Source organism: Macrobrachium nipponense, chromosome 22 (genome assembly GCF_015104395.2).
Source record: "Macrobrachium nipponense isolate FS-2020 chromosome 22, ASM1510439v2, whole genome shotgun sequence".
NCBI classification, from domain to species: Eukaryota; Metazoa; Arthropoda; class Malacostraca; order Decapoda; family Palaemonidae; genus Macrobrachium; species Macrobrachium nipponense.
Window position 1 is genome coordinate 8,651,442 of NC_087213.1, and position 18,878 is coordinate 8,670,319.

Sequence of the window (18,878 nt, forward strand, 5' to 3'; positions counted from 1 at the left end):
TGTTATGGATCCTCTTATGATCGTGCTCGTCCATTAAGGGTTAATGCAAAATAGTTTTATATTATAATTATGAAGGTTAGTGGAGTTAATATATTTACTGATCAGAGTGGTAGCTTTCCTTATTGGTAATCATTCTTGTTGAAACAGATTTAATAATTAATATAATATTCCTTTACAGCTCCAACAGCAGACCGCTTACTCCGACCTGTGTGCTTGGTAAAACAACTAGATTTTTCTCAGCCTTCTTTGCCGCTTCTCCCAGGGGCTGCACCTTCAACTGCCTCTGGATCAAGCACATCTGGTACTTTAACAGTATCTTCAGCAGCTTCATCAACAGTTACATCATCAATACCTTTTCCAGTATCATCAATTACGGCAGATTCTTCCAGTCAGTTTCAGGTGTCTGATATACCTTCAAAATCCTCCAAACCAGTAGTATTTCCTTCAACTTCATCATCAAGTTTACCTAACTTGATACCACTCAAACAAGAAATTTGTTCTACGTCTTCCACACCTTCTGTATCATTAACTAAAGTAACAGTACCTAGTGTTCCTTCTCCTCAAGGGTTTGCATCCTTGTGTTCTCCAGTGCGAGAAGACAACACAAGCCCTACTGAAGGCTCCCCTTCCTCTGCTGTAAGTCCATCTGCAATACTTAGTGCTGCTAAAATTTCTGCCAGTTCATCTGGAAGCTCCTCTGCTTCTCCTGACCATTGTGGCGAAGCACAATTATCTGATCGTGAAAACTTAATGGAGACTTCGACTGTGCCACCCCCTACACCTCACGAACCACCTAGTCTTCAACCTCAAGATCCACCTAAGGCCTGCATGGAGGAAGTAGCAGCGGGAGGTAGACTAGCTCTTACTCCAACAAATAACAATAATACCAGTACAACAAATAACAATAACAACAATAGTACCACTGCAACCTTAACTACCACTACAAACAGTAGCACTAGCAGCACGAGAACAAATACTCATAGCCCAAGTAAGCCTCTGGCATCTTTAGGCTCCTCAGTAAATGCAAAGGTTTCAGAAGGTGGAGGGCTTGGGTGTTTTGGTTACAAAGGAGAAGATGAAGCAGGATTAATTCGACCAGCACCCATAACTGAAGTACGAGCAAGTGAGGCCAGGTTTGATATACCACATTCGTACACAACTTTAGATCTGGACCGACAAGCAGCTATCCCTGTTTCACAGCCTCACATGCCCCCTACTCCAACAACATTCGATACAACAACAGTTGCAGGAGGAACTTCATTGCCAGGTGCCTCTATAACACCTATGACTCCTGCACCAGGCCCAATTGTAGGAACTAATGGTCCAATTGTTCCACATGTTCCATTTGATGGCCTAAAGCCTCCCGTTACAACAGAGTACCCAATTACCACAACTCACAACAGCTTCTTCATGAATAAAGCATGTGGGGCAGAGGTTAAGCTTAACGACACAACACCTTGTTCTGTTGCATGTATGCCTCCTGTACCACCTAACACCATGTACCAAAGGTCAGTTTCATTTCATATATTCTAAATACTCCATTTTCAGTTTGTTTTATGATGTAAATATCAAGTTTTTTTTTTATATTTGATATAAAAATACAATACCCCTTAAATTTAAACTTGTAAGTTATGATCTGCTTCTTTTTAAAGAACATATACACAATAATAGTGATATTTTCTGTCACAGCCCTGGATACCGGTATGACAGCTCAGCCATCAATCTAAGTGTCAAAACATCAGCATTAGGGCCCAACCCAATGTCCCCAGCCAATGTAATGGACCTGTCCGGACCCATGGGTACTGGAGGCCCCATGGTAACCTCCCCACAGTATCCAGGACCTGGTGTTTCTCCATGCTACAGTGGGCCACAGTTAGTATCTCCAGGCAGTTCTCATGATTCCCAGCATACCAACCAAACACTTGACCTCTCCTTGGCCCGTCCGCCTGGCTCACTCAGGTATCTTTAGTCTTGTGGTTGAGACATGCCCATTGTTGTCAAACCACATGCTTTGCAAGATATATTGCAAGTAAATACTTCCTCCATTTAAGATTTCTGAATCCTCCAAATAGTTATTTCCATCCATTTCCTAACATTAGAATTATTGGTAGGAAATTTATTTGGAATACTACAATGTATTTCTTATCCTTTACAGTGGTCCAACCAGTCCTGAATACAGCCCACCTTCACGTTTAGGGTCTGCTTACCCTGGTGGTGGGGGACCTTTCCAGCAGCCGCAAAGTATTGACGAACAAACTGAACCTGTTGATTTCTCATCACCTGCCGAACCTGTGAATTTCAGTCTAGCCAGACCACTAGAATATGGTGTTACCCCTGATTATGCACGAGCACCTACTGCCTCAGCTTGTCCACCTCATGACAATACTTATGCTACAACTCCAGACAGAACACACGATTACAGGAATATGAATGGTAAATATTTTTTACTAAGTCTGTTGGAAGTCTCAACTGGTTTTGTACTATACTTAACACTAGGGTTTTGTACTAACCTTAAAACAAGATTATTTATTCAAAATAACTTCTAATATTATATTTCATGTAGATACTGTTGGGCAATAGAATGGCTTTGAACAAAGATTCCATATTTTCTATTTAAATTCCTTCTGCATAAACTAATATTGTAAACTTCATCATCTTGGAATTCTGTTTCATGACTAACCACCTACAAATGATGTACTGTTACTCAAAATGGGTACTGTACTGTCATACCTAAATTTCTTACTATGTATAGTTTATGGTAGTGTCTTAAACAAATTTACATATTACTAACACTGAATTATAAACTTTTCTGCAACTAACAAAGGTTACAACTCCATGACTACACGCCCATATGATGTAACAGCTGCATATAACACTGGTTATATGGGTTACCAAGGCTACCAGGGTGGCTACATGGGTGCTGGTAGTTATGGGGCTGCCATGGGTGGGGACTATATGACAACCACTGCCTGCACTACGCCATATCAACTTTCTCCATCCCGTTCACAGCCCCCTTCAACACCTATGCCTGATAGGTATGATGATCATTCAGTAATGCATTGAATGAGTGGAATGTTGACATTTTGAGTTAAATGCATTTTCCCGGGATATTCAAAGTAGGGTTTGATGATTCAGTATCTCGGCTAGATAGTTTTAGGTAAAGGATAGATGTGTAGTATGTAGATTACATACATGGTGTGTTCATATCAAATGGAGTCAATCTTAGGTATTTCCCACATCCCTAACAATGTAATTGCTCTTAATATTTGATTAGAGAATGGGGCTCTTACAGTTTAAATCAAAAGTAGAATTGTCCATTATTTGTTATGGTCTGTTTTGCTATTAACTAGTCATTTCCAGTGCTAACTCATTTACGATCAAACTCCCATAGATCAAAATCAAATCAATGTAACTATAGTTATGTACATATATGTACAGGTAAAAGTAATTTGATACCACATAAAATAACTATGTAAAAGATGTGACAATTGGCAGGGTATTGTATCAAAGGGCTTGCTGTGAAATGTCAATCAAGTTGGATGGTTTGCTTAAGTTTTCCCTCTTCATCTGCACAGTTCTGTATATTTTCTATCTTTACCTTTCCCAGCTTCCTAACCAGTGTGTTTCTCGCAGCTGGGTACCAGCCTCTACACTATCCCACTACTATAATAGTTTGATGTAACATACATACTTGTAAATTTAGATTTAGTTTTGTTGCTCCATTAATTTGGCAGTATATATATAGTATATCTCACTCAAGATTTAATAATGTTCAGATAACGCACTATAAGTCACTCTATAGTGTTCATTTGTAATTTGTTTTGCTATGTCTGCAAATTATTATTTATATTTTAAAGCATCAATAAATTCATTTTTGCTGGCAATGAAATTAACACCATTATTGTTGTTGAGGTTAATTTCAATATATGTACCTCTTTTACTTCCTTTGAGGATTATGGTTTGAATTTATCTTACTTGTACTGTTCTGTACAGTACTATCTGATTTAAAAAAGAAAAAAAATTAAAGTAACATCCTTGCAGACATTAATTTTATCAGTGATTTTCATGAGTGAGTTTAATAAAGATATTTTGCTCAGTAACAGTGTTCGGGCATACTCGCGTTCCAGCAGTAGACGTGATGGAAAGGAGCTCATCCAGTGTCCAACTCCAGGATGTGATGGTATGGGTCATGTGACTGGCAACTACGCCACCCATCGAAGGTTAGTGGAGAGCCGTAATATGAAGGCACACACTTTGCTCCAGCGGATCCTAAGGGGTGTGCCTAGGAGTAAATACTTTTTTTTTTCTTTTCATGTTTATATTAAATGTTAGAGAATATGGAACATAAATGTCACAATTGTTTTCCTCAGCCAAGCTTTTGTCCTTAATTTATGATTGGGGTATTTTTCATCTGGCGTAATTACCAGGTACCAAGACCTAAGTATAACGTACTGTACATTGCAAACCTTAAATTAGTGGCCATTCAGTACTCATTGCAGATTAACATTATGTTTACAGCACAAATTTTCATAAAATATTAATGTGATATTGCCTTAATACATTTTAATTTTTATATATGGCACTTTTAGGAGAAATTTGGTTAATCTGTAATAAATCCACTTAACCCCTCTTGAAATTTTGGGGTCCAAAACTCATCTATGGGAAAACACACGTTCTGACTTATTGCTTATGGGCTTGTCGGTAATGTTCTAGAGCAATTTGCCATAAATATATTTTGCATGATGCAGTGCTGTATCTGGTCTTACCTTGAAGAATGAAATCAAAATTATATACACGTACTGTATAGTCTGGTGCATTGAAGTTAGCCAAGAACAGAAATTGATTTACTTTTTGATAACTAATTTTTTTAAACATCTCGGGGATTTATAAATTCTTTTTGTACCATGAAAAACTCAATAAATTTTGTTTTTAGTGATATATTGTTATTTATGCTGGTTTTTGTATAAAAAATTTGAAATTTTTTATAGCTTTGCATTTTGGACTGGTTTAATGACTATCTTCTTTAAAGAGCCCCCGTAATAATATCAAAGATTATTAAACCAAGGGTTGAAATTTCCATGGTATCATTTGATGTCTATAATATTGTAGGGATGTATATTCAATTTGCTGTATTTCTGCACAATTACAAGACTCAATCATTTACTTTGGATGTGTACAGTAAAGTAAAACTGTAGCCCTGAGTTAATTATATATTTAAGCAGATCACAGTACGTATAACTTTGTTTTCCCAGTGGATTTTAGCCTGCTCTGTATATATAAATTCTTCAGTTAAAATGTTGATAACTTGAAGATTGTTACTATTTTTGTGGTTGTAATGGAACTTCCAATAAAATTGTATGACCAGTTACTAATTTGCTTTTTAAAAAATTATTTGTAAGAAATATTAACTTCAATGGGGTCCTTTAACAAAATAAAGGTTGAGAAGGCAGGCTAGTACACAAAGGTATTCTTGGGAAATAAAATATTCTGAATTAGTTCTCCACTAGTTTTTTTCATTCTTACGTATAAAACAAACAGCATCTCCCTTGACATGGAAGTGACGTCAGATTTATTCAGTGACATGCCAGATATGTTGTGCTTCAATATTTTCTTCTTAAACAAGGCCATGTTTGAAGCACTATAGAGATGAAGTTAATATACAATGAACAGTAAGAAGTACATTAATGTAAAGTTTTAGATCCTGACTAAGCCCCAGTGTTTGTAGATTTTTTATACTAATCTTAATATTTAAGAGCTGCAGTGCATATTCAAATACACTATTTGAATGACAGTGCTTTTATAGATTTTCTTATTTTTCACCCATTGAGTTGCAATATTGTGTGATGCACGGGTGTTTTTTATTAGAAAATTCCACTTTCATTTATACCACAATTAAAGTAATATTTTAAAATGTTGATGATTCCACATGATTTTCTTTTTTAGTGTTGGTTGAGGAGATTTAATTGTACATATCATATTCTCCTTGTGAACTAATAATATCTTTGTTTATAAAACAGGCATTTTTAATGTAAGTTTTTTTATAATTTAAGATTAGGATAGTTACTTGTGAAACTTTCAAAGTTTTTCATGTAACTATGCTAGATGCACCAGGACATAACCTCTTACTTCATGGATCTAAGCTTTGATATTCATCATGAGAAAGCATAGTAGAGTAAAGTAGAGTAAAACAGAAACTGAAAAAGATCTTCTCTGTAACTTGCTGGTAACATATATGGGTGAGAGGGTAGCATTTTGGGTATTTTTTGCGGATATTTCATTCAAGTCATCCCCACATTAGAGCAGCAAGGGCTGGTTTTCTCAGGATGACATACCTAACACAGAGTGATGTGCCTTCACCTTACAAGGGCTGGGGACGTTTGAAGCAAAGAGCATTCTTCACACAGATGACTATGAGCATTATCTAACAGGCAGTAGCTCTCTGCCGAAAATTACTATTCAGCATTGGTTTCACATCACCTTAAAAATCATTCCCTATGAACAGTCATACCAGCCTCTTGTAATCTACCCAACCACCCATCGTATGTAACCTATTGCACACAGTCTTGGTCAAAAAAATCTTCACTTGGCCAAGTCTATACTCGCCCCACCATCCAGCCTGTCCGGATGTCCACGAGCTGACCGATCGACTATCCAGCATCAGACGCAGGAGCTGAAGTGTCCTACCCCTGGTTGTGATGGATCTGGTCATGTAACGGGGAACTACTCATCACATCGATCTCTCTCCGGTTGTCCCAGAGCCAACAAACCAAAACATAAACCCAAGGACTCTCAGGACTCTGAGCCACTCCGGTGAGTGTCACTAATGTTAGTTTGTTTGTAAAAGAAAACAAAGTGAGAGGTTTAACAAAGACAAAATCTTGTGGTATTGGAACTATGGTAAGATGTTTATATGTATATTTTCAAATTCTTCAATGTAAGATTTTTATGCTTACTGTAAGTTTTACCATAGTTTCCAGATCACCAACTCTGGTTTGTAGTTTTGTGTGTGTGTGTGTTGCAGTGTCTGTACCCGCTTTTGTTGGACACCTTTTAAGGGCCAAACCTTACTCTTAGCTAAGGTCCGAGGCTTGGACCCTTGCCATGCTGTACTCATACTGCAGTATTTATCATTATAACTGTATGACATCACCAATGACTCGAAGTATCTGAGTCTAGCACCCTAGCATGTTTTCATCCATACTTGAGTTTGCTGCATGAAGAGTCGTAAATTTCAGTCCAAATCTGCTGTTCTGGAGAAATTTGTGGCACAATCATATGCGTAGTACAGTAAATAAACAGAGAGGTCCAAGCCTCACCCTCAGTTGCTGGTGTGGTCCAGTCCTCTGCCCTTTAGTGTGTTTCAAAAGTTGGTGTATGGGAGGCCCAATGTAACTGAAGCCCAGTCATCCATGGATTGACCATTTGCTAATTAATCAGTCATATGATATAAGTTGTTTTACAATTAGTAAATTTTAAATAAAAAAAAATTGAGCTGGTGTTGCACCAGATTGTAGAGTCATAGTTATATAGTTATCAGTCTGCCAGGGAGTAAGTAGGGAGTGCCATAACCCCCGCCCTCCCTCCTGAAGCGCTGCTCTTGCCCCACTCACCTCACATGACCTCACTGACTGCCATTGTGCTGCCCTTAGCTGTCCAGTCCCTGGATGTGATGGGTCGGGGCACTCCACGGGCAAGTTTCTCAGTCACAGGAGGTAAGAAGGCCTGAGCTTACGGGAGCCAGAACCAAACACCACTTGAGGCCTTCACTTCCTATTGTCTGCCACATTTATAGTACTGCGTTTACTACAGTAATATGGGAGGGACACTTGTTTTGACGCTTAGAATGTAGTTTCTATTTATATTTGGGGGTTCAATTGATATCCTTCCAAAACTTTGGAAAAATTCTAAAGAATGTTTCACTTGATTCACATTTTTTGAAAACTTCTATTAATGTATTTAAAACCTTAAATTCAACATGAAACATTCTGTAACTGATCCAAATTGCTGGTCAAAACCTTAAAAAAGGGGTTTCCAGCTGACCTCAAGTGGAGTTCTACCACTGGATCCCATTTATTATTACCATGCTATTGCCCCTTATCGGACATACTGCATGCTAAGCTGAAAAATAAGTAGCCAAATTTTGGTAATATTGAGAGAATGTGTAGTAGTGGCGGCCGCTGTTCAGGTGGCAGACTAACTTGCCGTGGTGTGTATCCCCAGTGCCTCGGGCTGTCCCATCGCCAACCGCAACAAGATGCGCTCTGGGACGGTGCGTCTGGGCATGGGCATGGGCGTCCCCACTGGGTTAGCTGCCATGAACGATCCTCGGCCTCCCCTCCTGGCGGCCTCATATTCAACGGGTGCACCTACGGGCCCACCCACAGCTGCCCACTCCCTCTTGGCCCGCCCACTCCTCCACCCACTCCAGCCCCCTCCTGCCAAGAAGCTTAGGATGGATGATCCAGCCATGACCTTCAAAACAGGTGCGTCCTGCATGCTGTTGTCTGCCATTCCATTGTCCCTGCCCTTTACTCATTCCACAAAGACTCATACTGAAGTTATTATAAGTTTTAAAACTTATTTCATGAAAATGAAATGTATAATATGCAGTTACAATAGTCATTTTGATTGAAGGTTTGCTACCCATTCAAGTAATTTCATTTTTGAAGTGTCTTAAGGTTTTAATAAGGCTATTAAGAAATTCTTAATAGCATATTTACTGTACTATGAAATATAATGCATGCCAATGCTATTTCAAGATGTGTAACCCAGCAATCCTTCTTTTAATGTTAAAAACAAATTTAATTTTTATCAAGATATAAATCACAGCTAAACAAAATAGGTTTTTATTTTATAAATCAAGTGTTGGTTGATGTACAATAATGAAAAATGCAGTTGTTAGTAGCAGTTCATTATTAAATCAGAATAGCAATGTTTAATTTGCACTTCGTACCAGATATCTCACATCTTGCTTTAGTTGTTTCAAGACTATGTGACATTCAGTATATTGTTGCTAATGTAAAGAATATGTCTTTAGAGTTTGATGTTGCTAATGTGTGGTCAAGATCAGTGTAATAACCTAAGCATACCTCACTGACAAGTCAGGACCTGGGTTCCTTAGAGCTAACTGGCAGAGCGCTCATGTTATGCTTAGAGAATTTAATTATTTCAGTGTAAGTTCACCTGAAAGTGAGTTTTTCATTTTAATGCTTGCTTAAAGAGTGTGCCCTAAAGCTTTAAAAAAAATGATAATGTTTGCAACTTGCAAGATTTGAAGTTGAAATTATTGTTCCTTGAGGCCCTTCAGTGCTCTTCCTATCATAAGGCCTGTAACATCAAAACCACTTTTGTGTTCTCATAACCAGGTTTCCCTTAACTAAATAATTTTTTTTTCATATAACCTAATCCACAGCTAAATTTGTGTTTTCCTTTTTATATCTAGTATTCTGGTAAGCAGAATATCAAAGTACTCTATGTTTAAAATAACTTTAAATGATGAGTTATTTAGACAGCTGAAGAAAAACTGGGTCCTGCATAGTCACGAGTGACTTGTTTCACTAAGTTTTACAGCAACAATGTACAGTATATGTATTGAAATTTCACAAAAATTTCTTGTATTATGAGTGGGCTCTTTTGTACATACAAATTATTAGTGTTTTATCAGCCTGCATGTAATTTTTGTTTTGTAGTACTCTACAGATCTTCTTTGCCATTTTATATATCCCCTGCTTGATTCTATGTATTTTAGTGCTGTCGTCCGCAAAATCAAACAAAGCTTCATATTACTGTAATATGAAGACTGCCTCATGTTTTGAAATGGTGGCAGTTTATATAGTGAGTTATTGAAAAATGAAAAGAAAATAGTAAGACTTTTATGAAGCTGAGTAATGGCAGGAACTAATTTTTTCCCATATTTTTTTGTCTGATGAACACTGCACGAGGTCCAGTACTGTACGTATATCAAGGAAACTGGTAATCTGTGTTTTCTAAAGTGATTTTAAATGGGTTGGTAATCTGTAATGTTTGGGCGGTCAGTATGCACATTTCAGAAGAACAAAAGCAGCAAAAATATTGTCACACTAACACTTTATTTAGCTTAAATGAGCAAAGTAAAAACATGCCCAAATAAGTTTCACCGAGGTCAGGAAAATGTTTAGCCAACTTTATATATTTTCCAGTTAGACTATCATTCTCAGTTAGGGAATATTTAGTTGATTTTCTAACACAGTATGTGGTGGGATTAAATACTCTTCAGTAATAATTTGTTCTTGGAAACTAATGATCCTGTGTTACAAAGAAGCTGAAGTATGATTTCTTCCTTATGTACATCATTAATTGAAATCATATTAGGTGACTGCATGTGAATCCTTCTCAAAATCATATTGAAAACATTACATTTTCAAGATTATCTTGTTACAAAAACCCAAGGGTACATACAGCTCATTGTCCTTACCTGGTCCAGGCATCAAGACAAAATATGAAAAAAAAAAAATGGATAGGAAGGAAAGGTGGGGCTTGAAGGGAAGACAGATCTGCTTCTTAAAACAAAGAATGTTATAAAAATCAAAGGAAACTGAAATAAAAAAAATTTCAACTTTCCTGATAAAATTTATATACATACTGATATGTCATGTATGAGCTGACTATAGCTTCCTTATTTGTAGAAAGATGCTCTTAGCCATTTGGCTGTCATGTTTGCCAAAACATTCCTTTAGTAATACTATAACATCTGTTTCCTATACTATTTGTAAATATTTACAATCTTAGTTTTTGTAAAATAAAAAAAATTAATTTCTCAAGGGACTTAACAATGCTTGAGCAAAGCATTAGACTTCTGTGTAGTTAAGTGTTTTACATTGAGGCAGTTTCCTTATAAGATTAGATTTGTTAAACCTTGTTCTCTTACCAGGTTTTGAAACCTTTATTCCATATTATATTAGTACTGTAACATGAAAACTGCAAAGATTGTTTTACATTCAACCTTTACATTTTATTTACAGTTGTTGCATTGCAATTCATTACATAATGTTTATGTGAATGATCAAAGAAAACTCCTAAGATTCTTAATGTCATGATATTCTGGAAAAATTTCCTAGTCAAAAAAATTTATAAACTTGACAGTTATGCTTTGTTAATGTAGGAGATAAAAAAATAAAAATGCTTGTGTACATTTTTGGCTTGTTATGCATGTAATTTTTACTTGTATATTTGGTCAGAGCACAATTTTATTCAGTAATTAGAATTGGGAAAAATGTAATTTTTTAAAAATAAGTTTGAATACTCTGTAAAAAGTAAGATAGAATGAAACTGATGCATGTTGAGTATTATTTCAACTACAAAGAATGTGAACAATTGAGGCTTGCATAACAATCACTGGAGATAAAGCATGTTACAGGTATTGCTTGCTATATAATACATTACAAGAAGATTTAAAGTGGTAAATTTCACTGTCTCCTTGTTCTATTTGTAAAGCTTAATAGTACTATCAGAAAAAGCTATTTTTTTACAAACATGAGGCCAACATTTTATAAGTTACTTTTGCGACTACTTTTTATGTCATGTTCTGCATTTTCATGTACCTAATCACATTTCATGTAAATTATGTCTACATTTTACTGAAACATTACAAGTTCACAGCTTGATAAAATCGTCGTGTATCAGGAATTCCAGAGGGCAATGAATTATGAGTGATTTTCACTAAACTTTTTAATCTAAATGCCACATTCTTCTATCGTTAACAGACGGCGAGGACCACACTGGCTTGGTCTCGGAGATCTCGGAGTTGCAGAAAGAGAACGCTTCCATGGAGGGCCACGTGACCAAATTACGCCATGACGTCTCCTCTATGGAAGCTGCGCTCAAAGCCGAACAGAAGGTATTTAAATGAAATCAAATGATAGACTTAACATTCTTAAAAACCAAAGTTACAACAGGAGTATACATTTGTGTAATCTAGAACTTTCTTTCCTCGTATTTTTACTGTCATTTAGGCTTATGTAAAGAAGTTATCCTCTTTTATTCACATCCTGTTTTCTTATGTTCTTGTTTTCCATTTACACTAAAGTGTTAAAATTGTAATCAGTCTCTACATTTTCATATGTTTTGCTCTGCTACTATTTCCCTGCACAAGTTTAGATATACGTACATACTTAGCTTTTGTTTGGTAGCTAACATAGGTGATCATGCTAATTGTATCTCAGGTTAGACAATAAAAATTGGGTTAACAGTCGATTAACCCTTCTCGATTTTTTTTACATAACCTGGATTACTCTGGATTTGTAAAGATTGGACTTGCCGGGCAAAACATTTTAAATTTGTAATTTAAAAGTTTGGTACTGGTAATATTGATAGCAAGTTATCATCTTCAACAAACCTACAAAAATGCTTAGAGACCAATTTCTCAAATACCGCTGAAAAAGCAGGGGTAACATACAAATATTCAGAGGGGCATGAGGACAGGTAAGTCCCGTAGGTAATGCAGCAATGTTTCCCTTCCTGCAAACAGAAGGAAAATGTACAACTTTGGCTCTGGAAAGCATGATAAGGCAGCACCAAAGACTTACCACACACTATGCTCACAAAGACTTGAGCCTAAAGATTTGCCTTCCATATACAGAAGTACACAGCTGTTCCATTAGCTCTTGCGAGGGGAGGCATGCTTGAATAAACTTCAAAGAGTGATGACTTGAGGGTAGACCACTACTTCAGGTTATCACCACTGGAGAGCAAGATCTCCATTCATCCCTCCTTACAAGCTCTTAGACAGCCTGAGCCAGACTTGTAAGCTCAGTGAAATTATGCCTCAAAAAGTCTGTCCAGCTTAACATTTGTAGTGCTCTCAAATAACTTTTATCATAAAATGAGAACCAGTTCAACTGTCCAAGATGCCAGTTTATCCTTTAAGCTTTCCCTATACATTAAGCTATTGATGCAGGTAGTCATACATGCTGTGGAATGCATTTTACCACATAGGGGTTTTATTCTTCCTTGGTTTTGGCTTTTGACATTTTTGTATGTCCTTGAGCAGCTGAACACTACCCATACTGGATCAAAATCCTTTGTTAACCTTCATCCTTTTTTTTATGTCATTAAGCAGTTGAGCATATTTCCATTATTGTGTTTCAAGATTGGATGAATAAGTTGGGATCCCAGTCTTTTGTTAACCTGCATCTCATTTTCTTTAGGTATTTTTAGTAGTTGTGTATATCTCCACTATGGTATCTCAAAAATGAATGTTGGGATCACAACCCATTATTTTAACTGTTGTCCTATTTTTTGAGTGTCATTCAGTAGTTATGACTGTCTCTATTTGAGTATTTCAAAAGTGGAGGGACATTTTGGGATTGCACTCTACTAATGTTAACCTTTGTACTATGATGTTATTAATTAAGCAGTTGTGCATATCCCAATTGAGGCATTTCAAGAGTGGACGAACATGGTTGGATCACAATCCTTTGTTAACCTTTGTCTTGTTCTGTTTGGGTGTTTAAGCAATTTTTTTATTCATGATTAATTCCTGAGAACCAGTCCGAGAAGAGTCTGCTTAAGACTCAGAGATCTGGAAAAACTAAGCCCTAGTAATAATAATAATAAGAAGAAATTTAGCATAGAGATATTTGTTCTGTAGATGGAGGAATTTGTTGGGATCTTAATCTTGCTAACCTTAATCTCATTTTATTTTGGGTGTCATTAAGTTGTTGACCAAAAACCTTGTTGGGGTATTTAAATGCGTAGGAACATGGGGTCACAGTTGTATGTTAAACTTTATCCCATTTTGTTTTAATGCACATATGCTTTCTACCCTTGTTTCACTATTTTGTTCAAACATGAAGTTGTTTATTCTTTCTTGTTCCAATCAGTACCCCAGTCCCATGTAACTTAGTTTTTATTTTTTTTTAAGAGGAAATAGATAAGACCCCAACAAGGGGTATCAAACTGATTTTGTTCCTTATTTTCCAGGCTTGTGAATTTGTCTGATTTTTTTTTTAAACATTGATACTTAATGTATCAGCACTAATGAATGACATATATACAAGCCTGGGAATATATTGACTTCACTTAATGATGGTAGTAATGGTTTTCACATGTCAGTTCACAGCATACTTAATCATTTAATTTTTTTCCAGGAGGCGGCTGGTGCTGGTGAGAGAGGAGCGCAGCTAACCGAATACTATGAATCCTTGCGGAACAATGTAATGTCATTGCTAGAGCATGTGAAGCTGCCTGGAGGCGGAGGCACAGTGAATAATGACCGCATCGGTCCAGATAACTTTGATTCATATCTTTCAAAGATACATTCTTTGTGCACAGAAAATTACTGTGAAGACAACAGACCTCTTTATGACAGTGTACGGTCTGCTCTCCATGATTTCACTGTGCCACCTACACCCATCTGACATGACTAGGGGTACGCCGGGGCGGGTACAGCTCCCACCATGGCTGCACCCACTGTCCCGCCCACCCATTCATATTTTCCAGCCTCCTTTACAACACCATTCTTTGGTGTTCCACCAGTGAATACCACCATGCCAAATAGTACACCTGTGGGTAACAATATGAGCAGTAACATCAGCAGCAGTAACACTACCACTTTTACCACTTCCAGCAATAGTCATAACAGTGGTGTTAATCCTACTAATGGATCTGTGGGTAACAGCAGGTGACGGGTGCAGTTTCATCCCCACATTTCAACTGAATAGACTACAAACACTCGACAATTTTACAGAAGGGAGAATTATTAGCCTTGCTAAATAACCTTTCATACAAAAGCTTGTTGGCCCAGATGGGCATTGATCAGTTTCCCAATGGCCTAGTACCCCTAAATGTGGCCTGACATTTGAAGTCAGACCTCATGTCCCATGCTTGGCTCTATGGTCCCAGGCATTGCTCACCTTCTAGTGTTGCCATTCCCATCACGAGCTTTAAAGTCTGCGATGTTATTGTACATAATCTCTGAAACATTCTGTAAAGGCATGTTTCTTTAGGGCTAGTCATTTGTTGGTGTATTTATTATTATGTAATAGGCAATTAGCTTGCATTACACTGTCGAATATAGTATTGTGTGTATCCAGAATATCGACATTCTTACAAGGTAATTGCCTATTGGGCCAAGCCAGTGTGATGACGTAAGTGTTAGAATAGAAGGCTTTTATTTCTTTGTATACATCTTTACTTTATTGTGAGAAGTGGTGTTTCTCAGGTTAGGTTTGAATGGTAACTTACCACATTGATGGTTTAGCAGCCATTAAGAAATTACAGTATTCAGATTGTTTTTTAAAGCAAGAATATCGTATTGTTCGTCAAAAAAATGTTCTAGTCATCTAAGCTTTAACACTTAATACATTTTTATACATTATCTTGATTACCTGACTAAAATTGATTAATTGGTTAGAAAAAAATTGAAGATTAATTCGGTCTATGTAAATATAACTTCATTTGTGTTATTTATTTCTAGGTCAAAATATTTTTTCCCTCACAGTTTTCAGCTGTAATCTGATCAAGCAAGTCACACAAAAAGAAAAGAATTTGGCCTGTATTCTTACTCTTTATTGTTGGACAATCAAAATAACCAAACAAATATCCAGCTTCATTGCAAATCTTCTTGTATGTTTGGATTTTTTGTAAAAATTATGGATATAAAAAAGGTGTGTTTTTTTTTCATGTCGAGTCCTGTCTGACATATATTTGCATATTATAGTAGACAGTAATCAAGTGCTGGAAAGGCATTTTAACAGATAGGACAAGAAAGTTTATTTTATACTGTGAGTTACCTATTGTTATAAATAGATATTTTATATGTATGTTATGTTAATACTGAAGGAGCTCATGACAAGAATTACTGCCCTTTTTCATGAACAGTATTTTATCGTTAATCAGTCACCCAAGTATACTGTATATGGGATAAAGGCTAAACATTTTTTAGAAGTGTATTTTGCTAGTACAGGTATTGTCAAATATTTTTTAAATTTCATAATCAAATCCCAGATCTTCCCTTAGTATATTTTGTCATTCTGAGTAGCAAATTTGTTGAATGTTTTCAGTTAGTAATCTTAAAGGGATGGTTCCATGTTGTGAGCTCTTTGGGTTGTGTTAAAAGTGGATGTTGTATATCCACATACCAGTGAAGCATTACAGGGAAATTTTATTCTGTGTTATATTGTTAGCTATGTTTGCGGCAATTAAGAATTAAGGCAGTGGAAATACTTATAATTAATGCCCTGATTAAGTTTGTTAAATCAATTTATAAGTATCCAAAAAAAATTTTTTTACTCTGAACCTAAACACAAAAGAAGGTGAAACTTCTTGGACTGAGTGTGAACTCTACTTCAGAATAAAAATGATAGGATGTGGAGGACAAGGAATATATCCAGGAGTGTTACCCTCCTATATCCCATGTGATAGAAAAAGAGAGAAACAATAGCATCCCGGTGTCTGTATATATGGTAATACCCCTACACCTATCGCATAAACTACTAAAGACCCTTTGCTAACCTTTCATTGGTTTATTTCCTTAGTCCCTCCACTACCATACACATTTAAAGTGACAAGAGACAAAAAATTTGTCCTATAGATAGTTATCATCAGCTGGTTAGATTAAAGAATCTGGTGGCATCAGCTGGTTAGATTAAAGACTTTGATGGCAAGAGTGCAGTGAAGTAATAGAAAAACAAAAACATAGGGCCATGCATTTTGACTGAAAATATAAAAAATCATATTATTATTAGTGGTGCATTATATACAGGAAACCAAAATGTTGTGGCAGGGTTTTGTGCTCATTTTTTTCATTTTGTGGGTTTAATTTCCGCATAATAAGTGGCACAAGCGAGGCTTGACTTGGGAAGCCAGATAAAGCACAAATGCTTACTTTGATTGTGGAAACCTGTGTATGTGGGAAGAAACAGTGACTGGATGTTAAAAAGAAAATGTGTCTCAAGTTGTGTATTTTTGTAGATGGCCATGGAATGACCAAATTTTATATGTGTTGTCAATACATACTGCTGTGGTTGGACATCTTCAAGTCAAGCTTTCTATCAGTGAATATTATGGTTTTCACGTACTAGATGTGATATATATACTTGGAGATTTCTAAAATCCTAAAATACTCAAAAAATATTTAGTGCAGTATATTTTATTTTTCAAAGCAAAGGCAAGATTTTAAGTGACATTTGTTCTGAACAAAGGCAAGATTTTCAGTGACATTTATTGTTCTTGATTTTCCAGTTAAGTGTAAATTGGGGAAATCTTCAAGGATACACAAAAGTTTTCGTAAGGCAATGGCATTTGGACTTATTTTACCATTCATGATTTTTTGCGTGAAAAATTTAAATGTTATATTTTGAATATTTCATGTTATGTTTTCCAAAAGTTTTGTTAAGAGTATTGGACAAAGTTGTTTACACTTATTAGTGTTGCCTGGTTTCTAAAATATTTATCCCTATTGCCAGCAATTGAAAAGATACTCAGTCAGTGGATGAAGCCGAGTTATTTTGCGGCTGTTGTTTTAACTTGTGCCCATAATGTCAACTCTGCACCCTTGGGCCATATTTTTTGTATAAATGTACCTTATCACTGAATGTATTAAATTGTCATTTTGAAAAAAATTATTAACTAACCTTCACTAAATGTTATTTTTTAACAACATTTTATGCATGGGAAAGTCATATTAGAAAAGGTGTTCCATCTCAATGTTGTGACCAGAGGTTGGAAAATATAATGAGATTCCATACATCGAGATGCTTTTGTATGATGTGAAGTAGCAGGCCCAGAAAATTTTGAACAATAGTATTGATGAAGACCTCGACAAAAATGGACACCAGGCTAAATATTCAAAACCTTTGCATGACAGGAGGTAGCATACCAAGAACATTTTGAAGGATACTGATGAAGACTGCTGGATTGGACAAGGGCAGAAAATGCACAAAATAGAAAACCAGAGAACTGATGTGTATAATCTAAGGAAAAATCTAATTAAGAACATTAAGGATGCTGTTCCTCGTCTTCTCAGAATGGGGTGTGTGCTCTGATACTTAGAAACTGAGGACCTTACAGCTAGGTCCTATCATCTCCATAGACGGTGCATGTGCAAGGCTTTGCAGTGGCCCTCAGCGCAGTGGTCAACCTGACACATTTCAGGAAAGATGGATGCATACCAGACAAGTTCGGGCCACTAAGGTTGGTGTATTAGTAATAATTGGTCTTGACACCTCAAAGTTTTGAAGAATTGTTTGATCTAGGAAGACGGTCGGGTTAGTCCTTCGATCTCAACATATCGAAGCCGTTACTGTTTGGCTGTCTTTACGGACTGTGAGCATAACGGCCATCGACCATACCACATTGAAAACATCGATTCTCAGCTGATCAGCGATGTTTAATAAAGATTGGGTCTGGTCAGTAGTACTTGGTAAAGTGAGATTGAGAGCACTGGATGCTGTTGACATCTAGGAGACAACTTTTGCATCTATGGTTAGAAACATTGGGGCTACTTATTACTTGGATAAGTGACCTACTGGAGTTGAAATCTAAAGTGGTAATGCAAAAGGCCTTCAAGCACTTGGTAGCTTTTAGGGTTCTTAGAAATGGAATGCTCATACTCTGTTGATCTCCTGACGAATCAGTAGAATGACGGTAAGTTGTAAGCACAAGACTTGGATCATGGATACAAAAGGTGTCTCCTAGACATCAACAGAGTATGAGCATTCCATTTCTAAGAACCCTAAAAGCTACCAAGTGCTTGAAGGCCTTTTGCATTACCACTTTAGATTTCAACTCCAAAACTAAGTGCCGGAAACATTTTTTTTGGTTCCAACTCAGCCAAGAAATGGTGTCTAGGAGCTCCTTTTCTTTTGACTGTATGATCAAATGGACATACTCCTCAGCTG

At 36.5% G+C, this 18,878-nt stretch overlaps 1 protein-coding gene across 1 annotated transcript in view; it reads left to right on the forward strand.

Moving 5' to 3' along the window:
* LOC135198474 (myelin transcription factor 1-like) overlaps positions 1–17,623 on the forward strand; it is a 49,639-nt gene extending 32,016 nt beyond the window's left edge. Inside the window, exons 4-13 of the mRNA XM_064226046.1 lie at positions 179–1,508; positions 1,690–1,959; positions 2,156–2,433; positions 2,825–3,035; positions 4,104–4,220; positions 6,562–6,810; positions 7,650–7,712; positions 8,221–8,483; positions 11,742–11,875; positions 14,127–17,623. Of these exons, the coding sequence (XP_064082116.1) occupies positions 179–1,508; positions 1,690–1,959; positions 2,156–2,433; positions 2,825–3,035; positions 4,104–4,220; positions 6,562–6,810; positions 7,650–7,712; positions 8,221–8,483; positions 11,742–11,875; positions 14,127–14,396 (3,185 nt within the window). The 3' untranslated portion in view covers positions 14,397–17,623. The remainder of the gene's footprint in view (positions 1–178; positions 1,509–1,689; positions 1,960–2,155; positions 2,434–2,824; positions 3,036–4,103; positions 4,221–6,561; positions 6,811–7,649; positions 7,713–8,220; positions 8,484–11,741; positions 11,876–14,126) is intronic.
* The last annotated feature ends 1,255 nt before the right edge of the window (positions 17,624–18,878 follow it).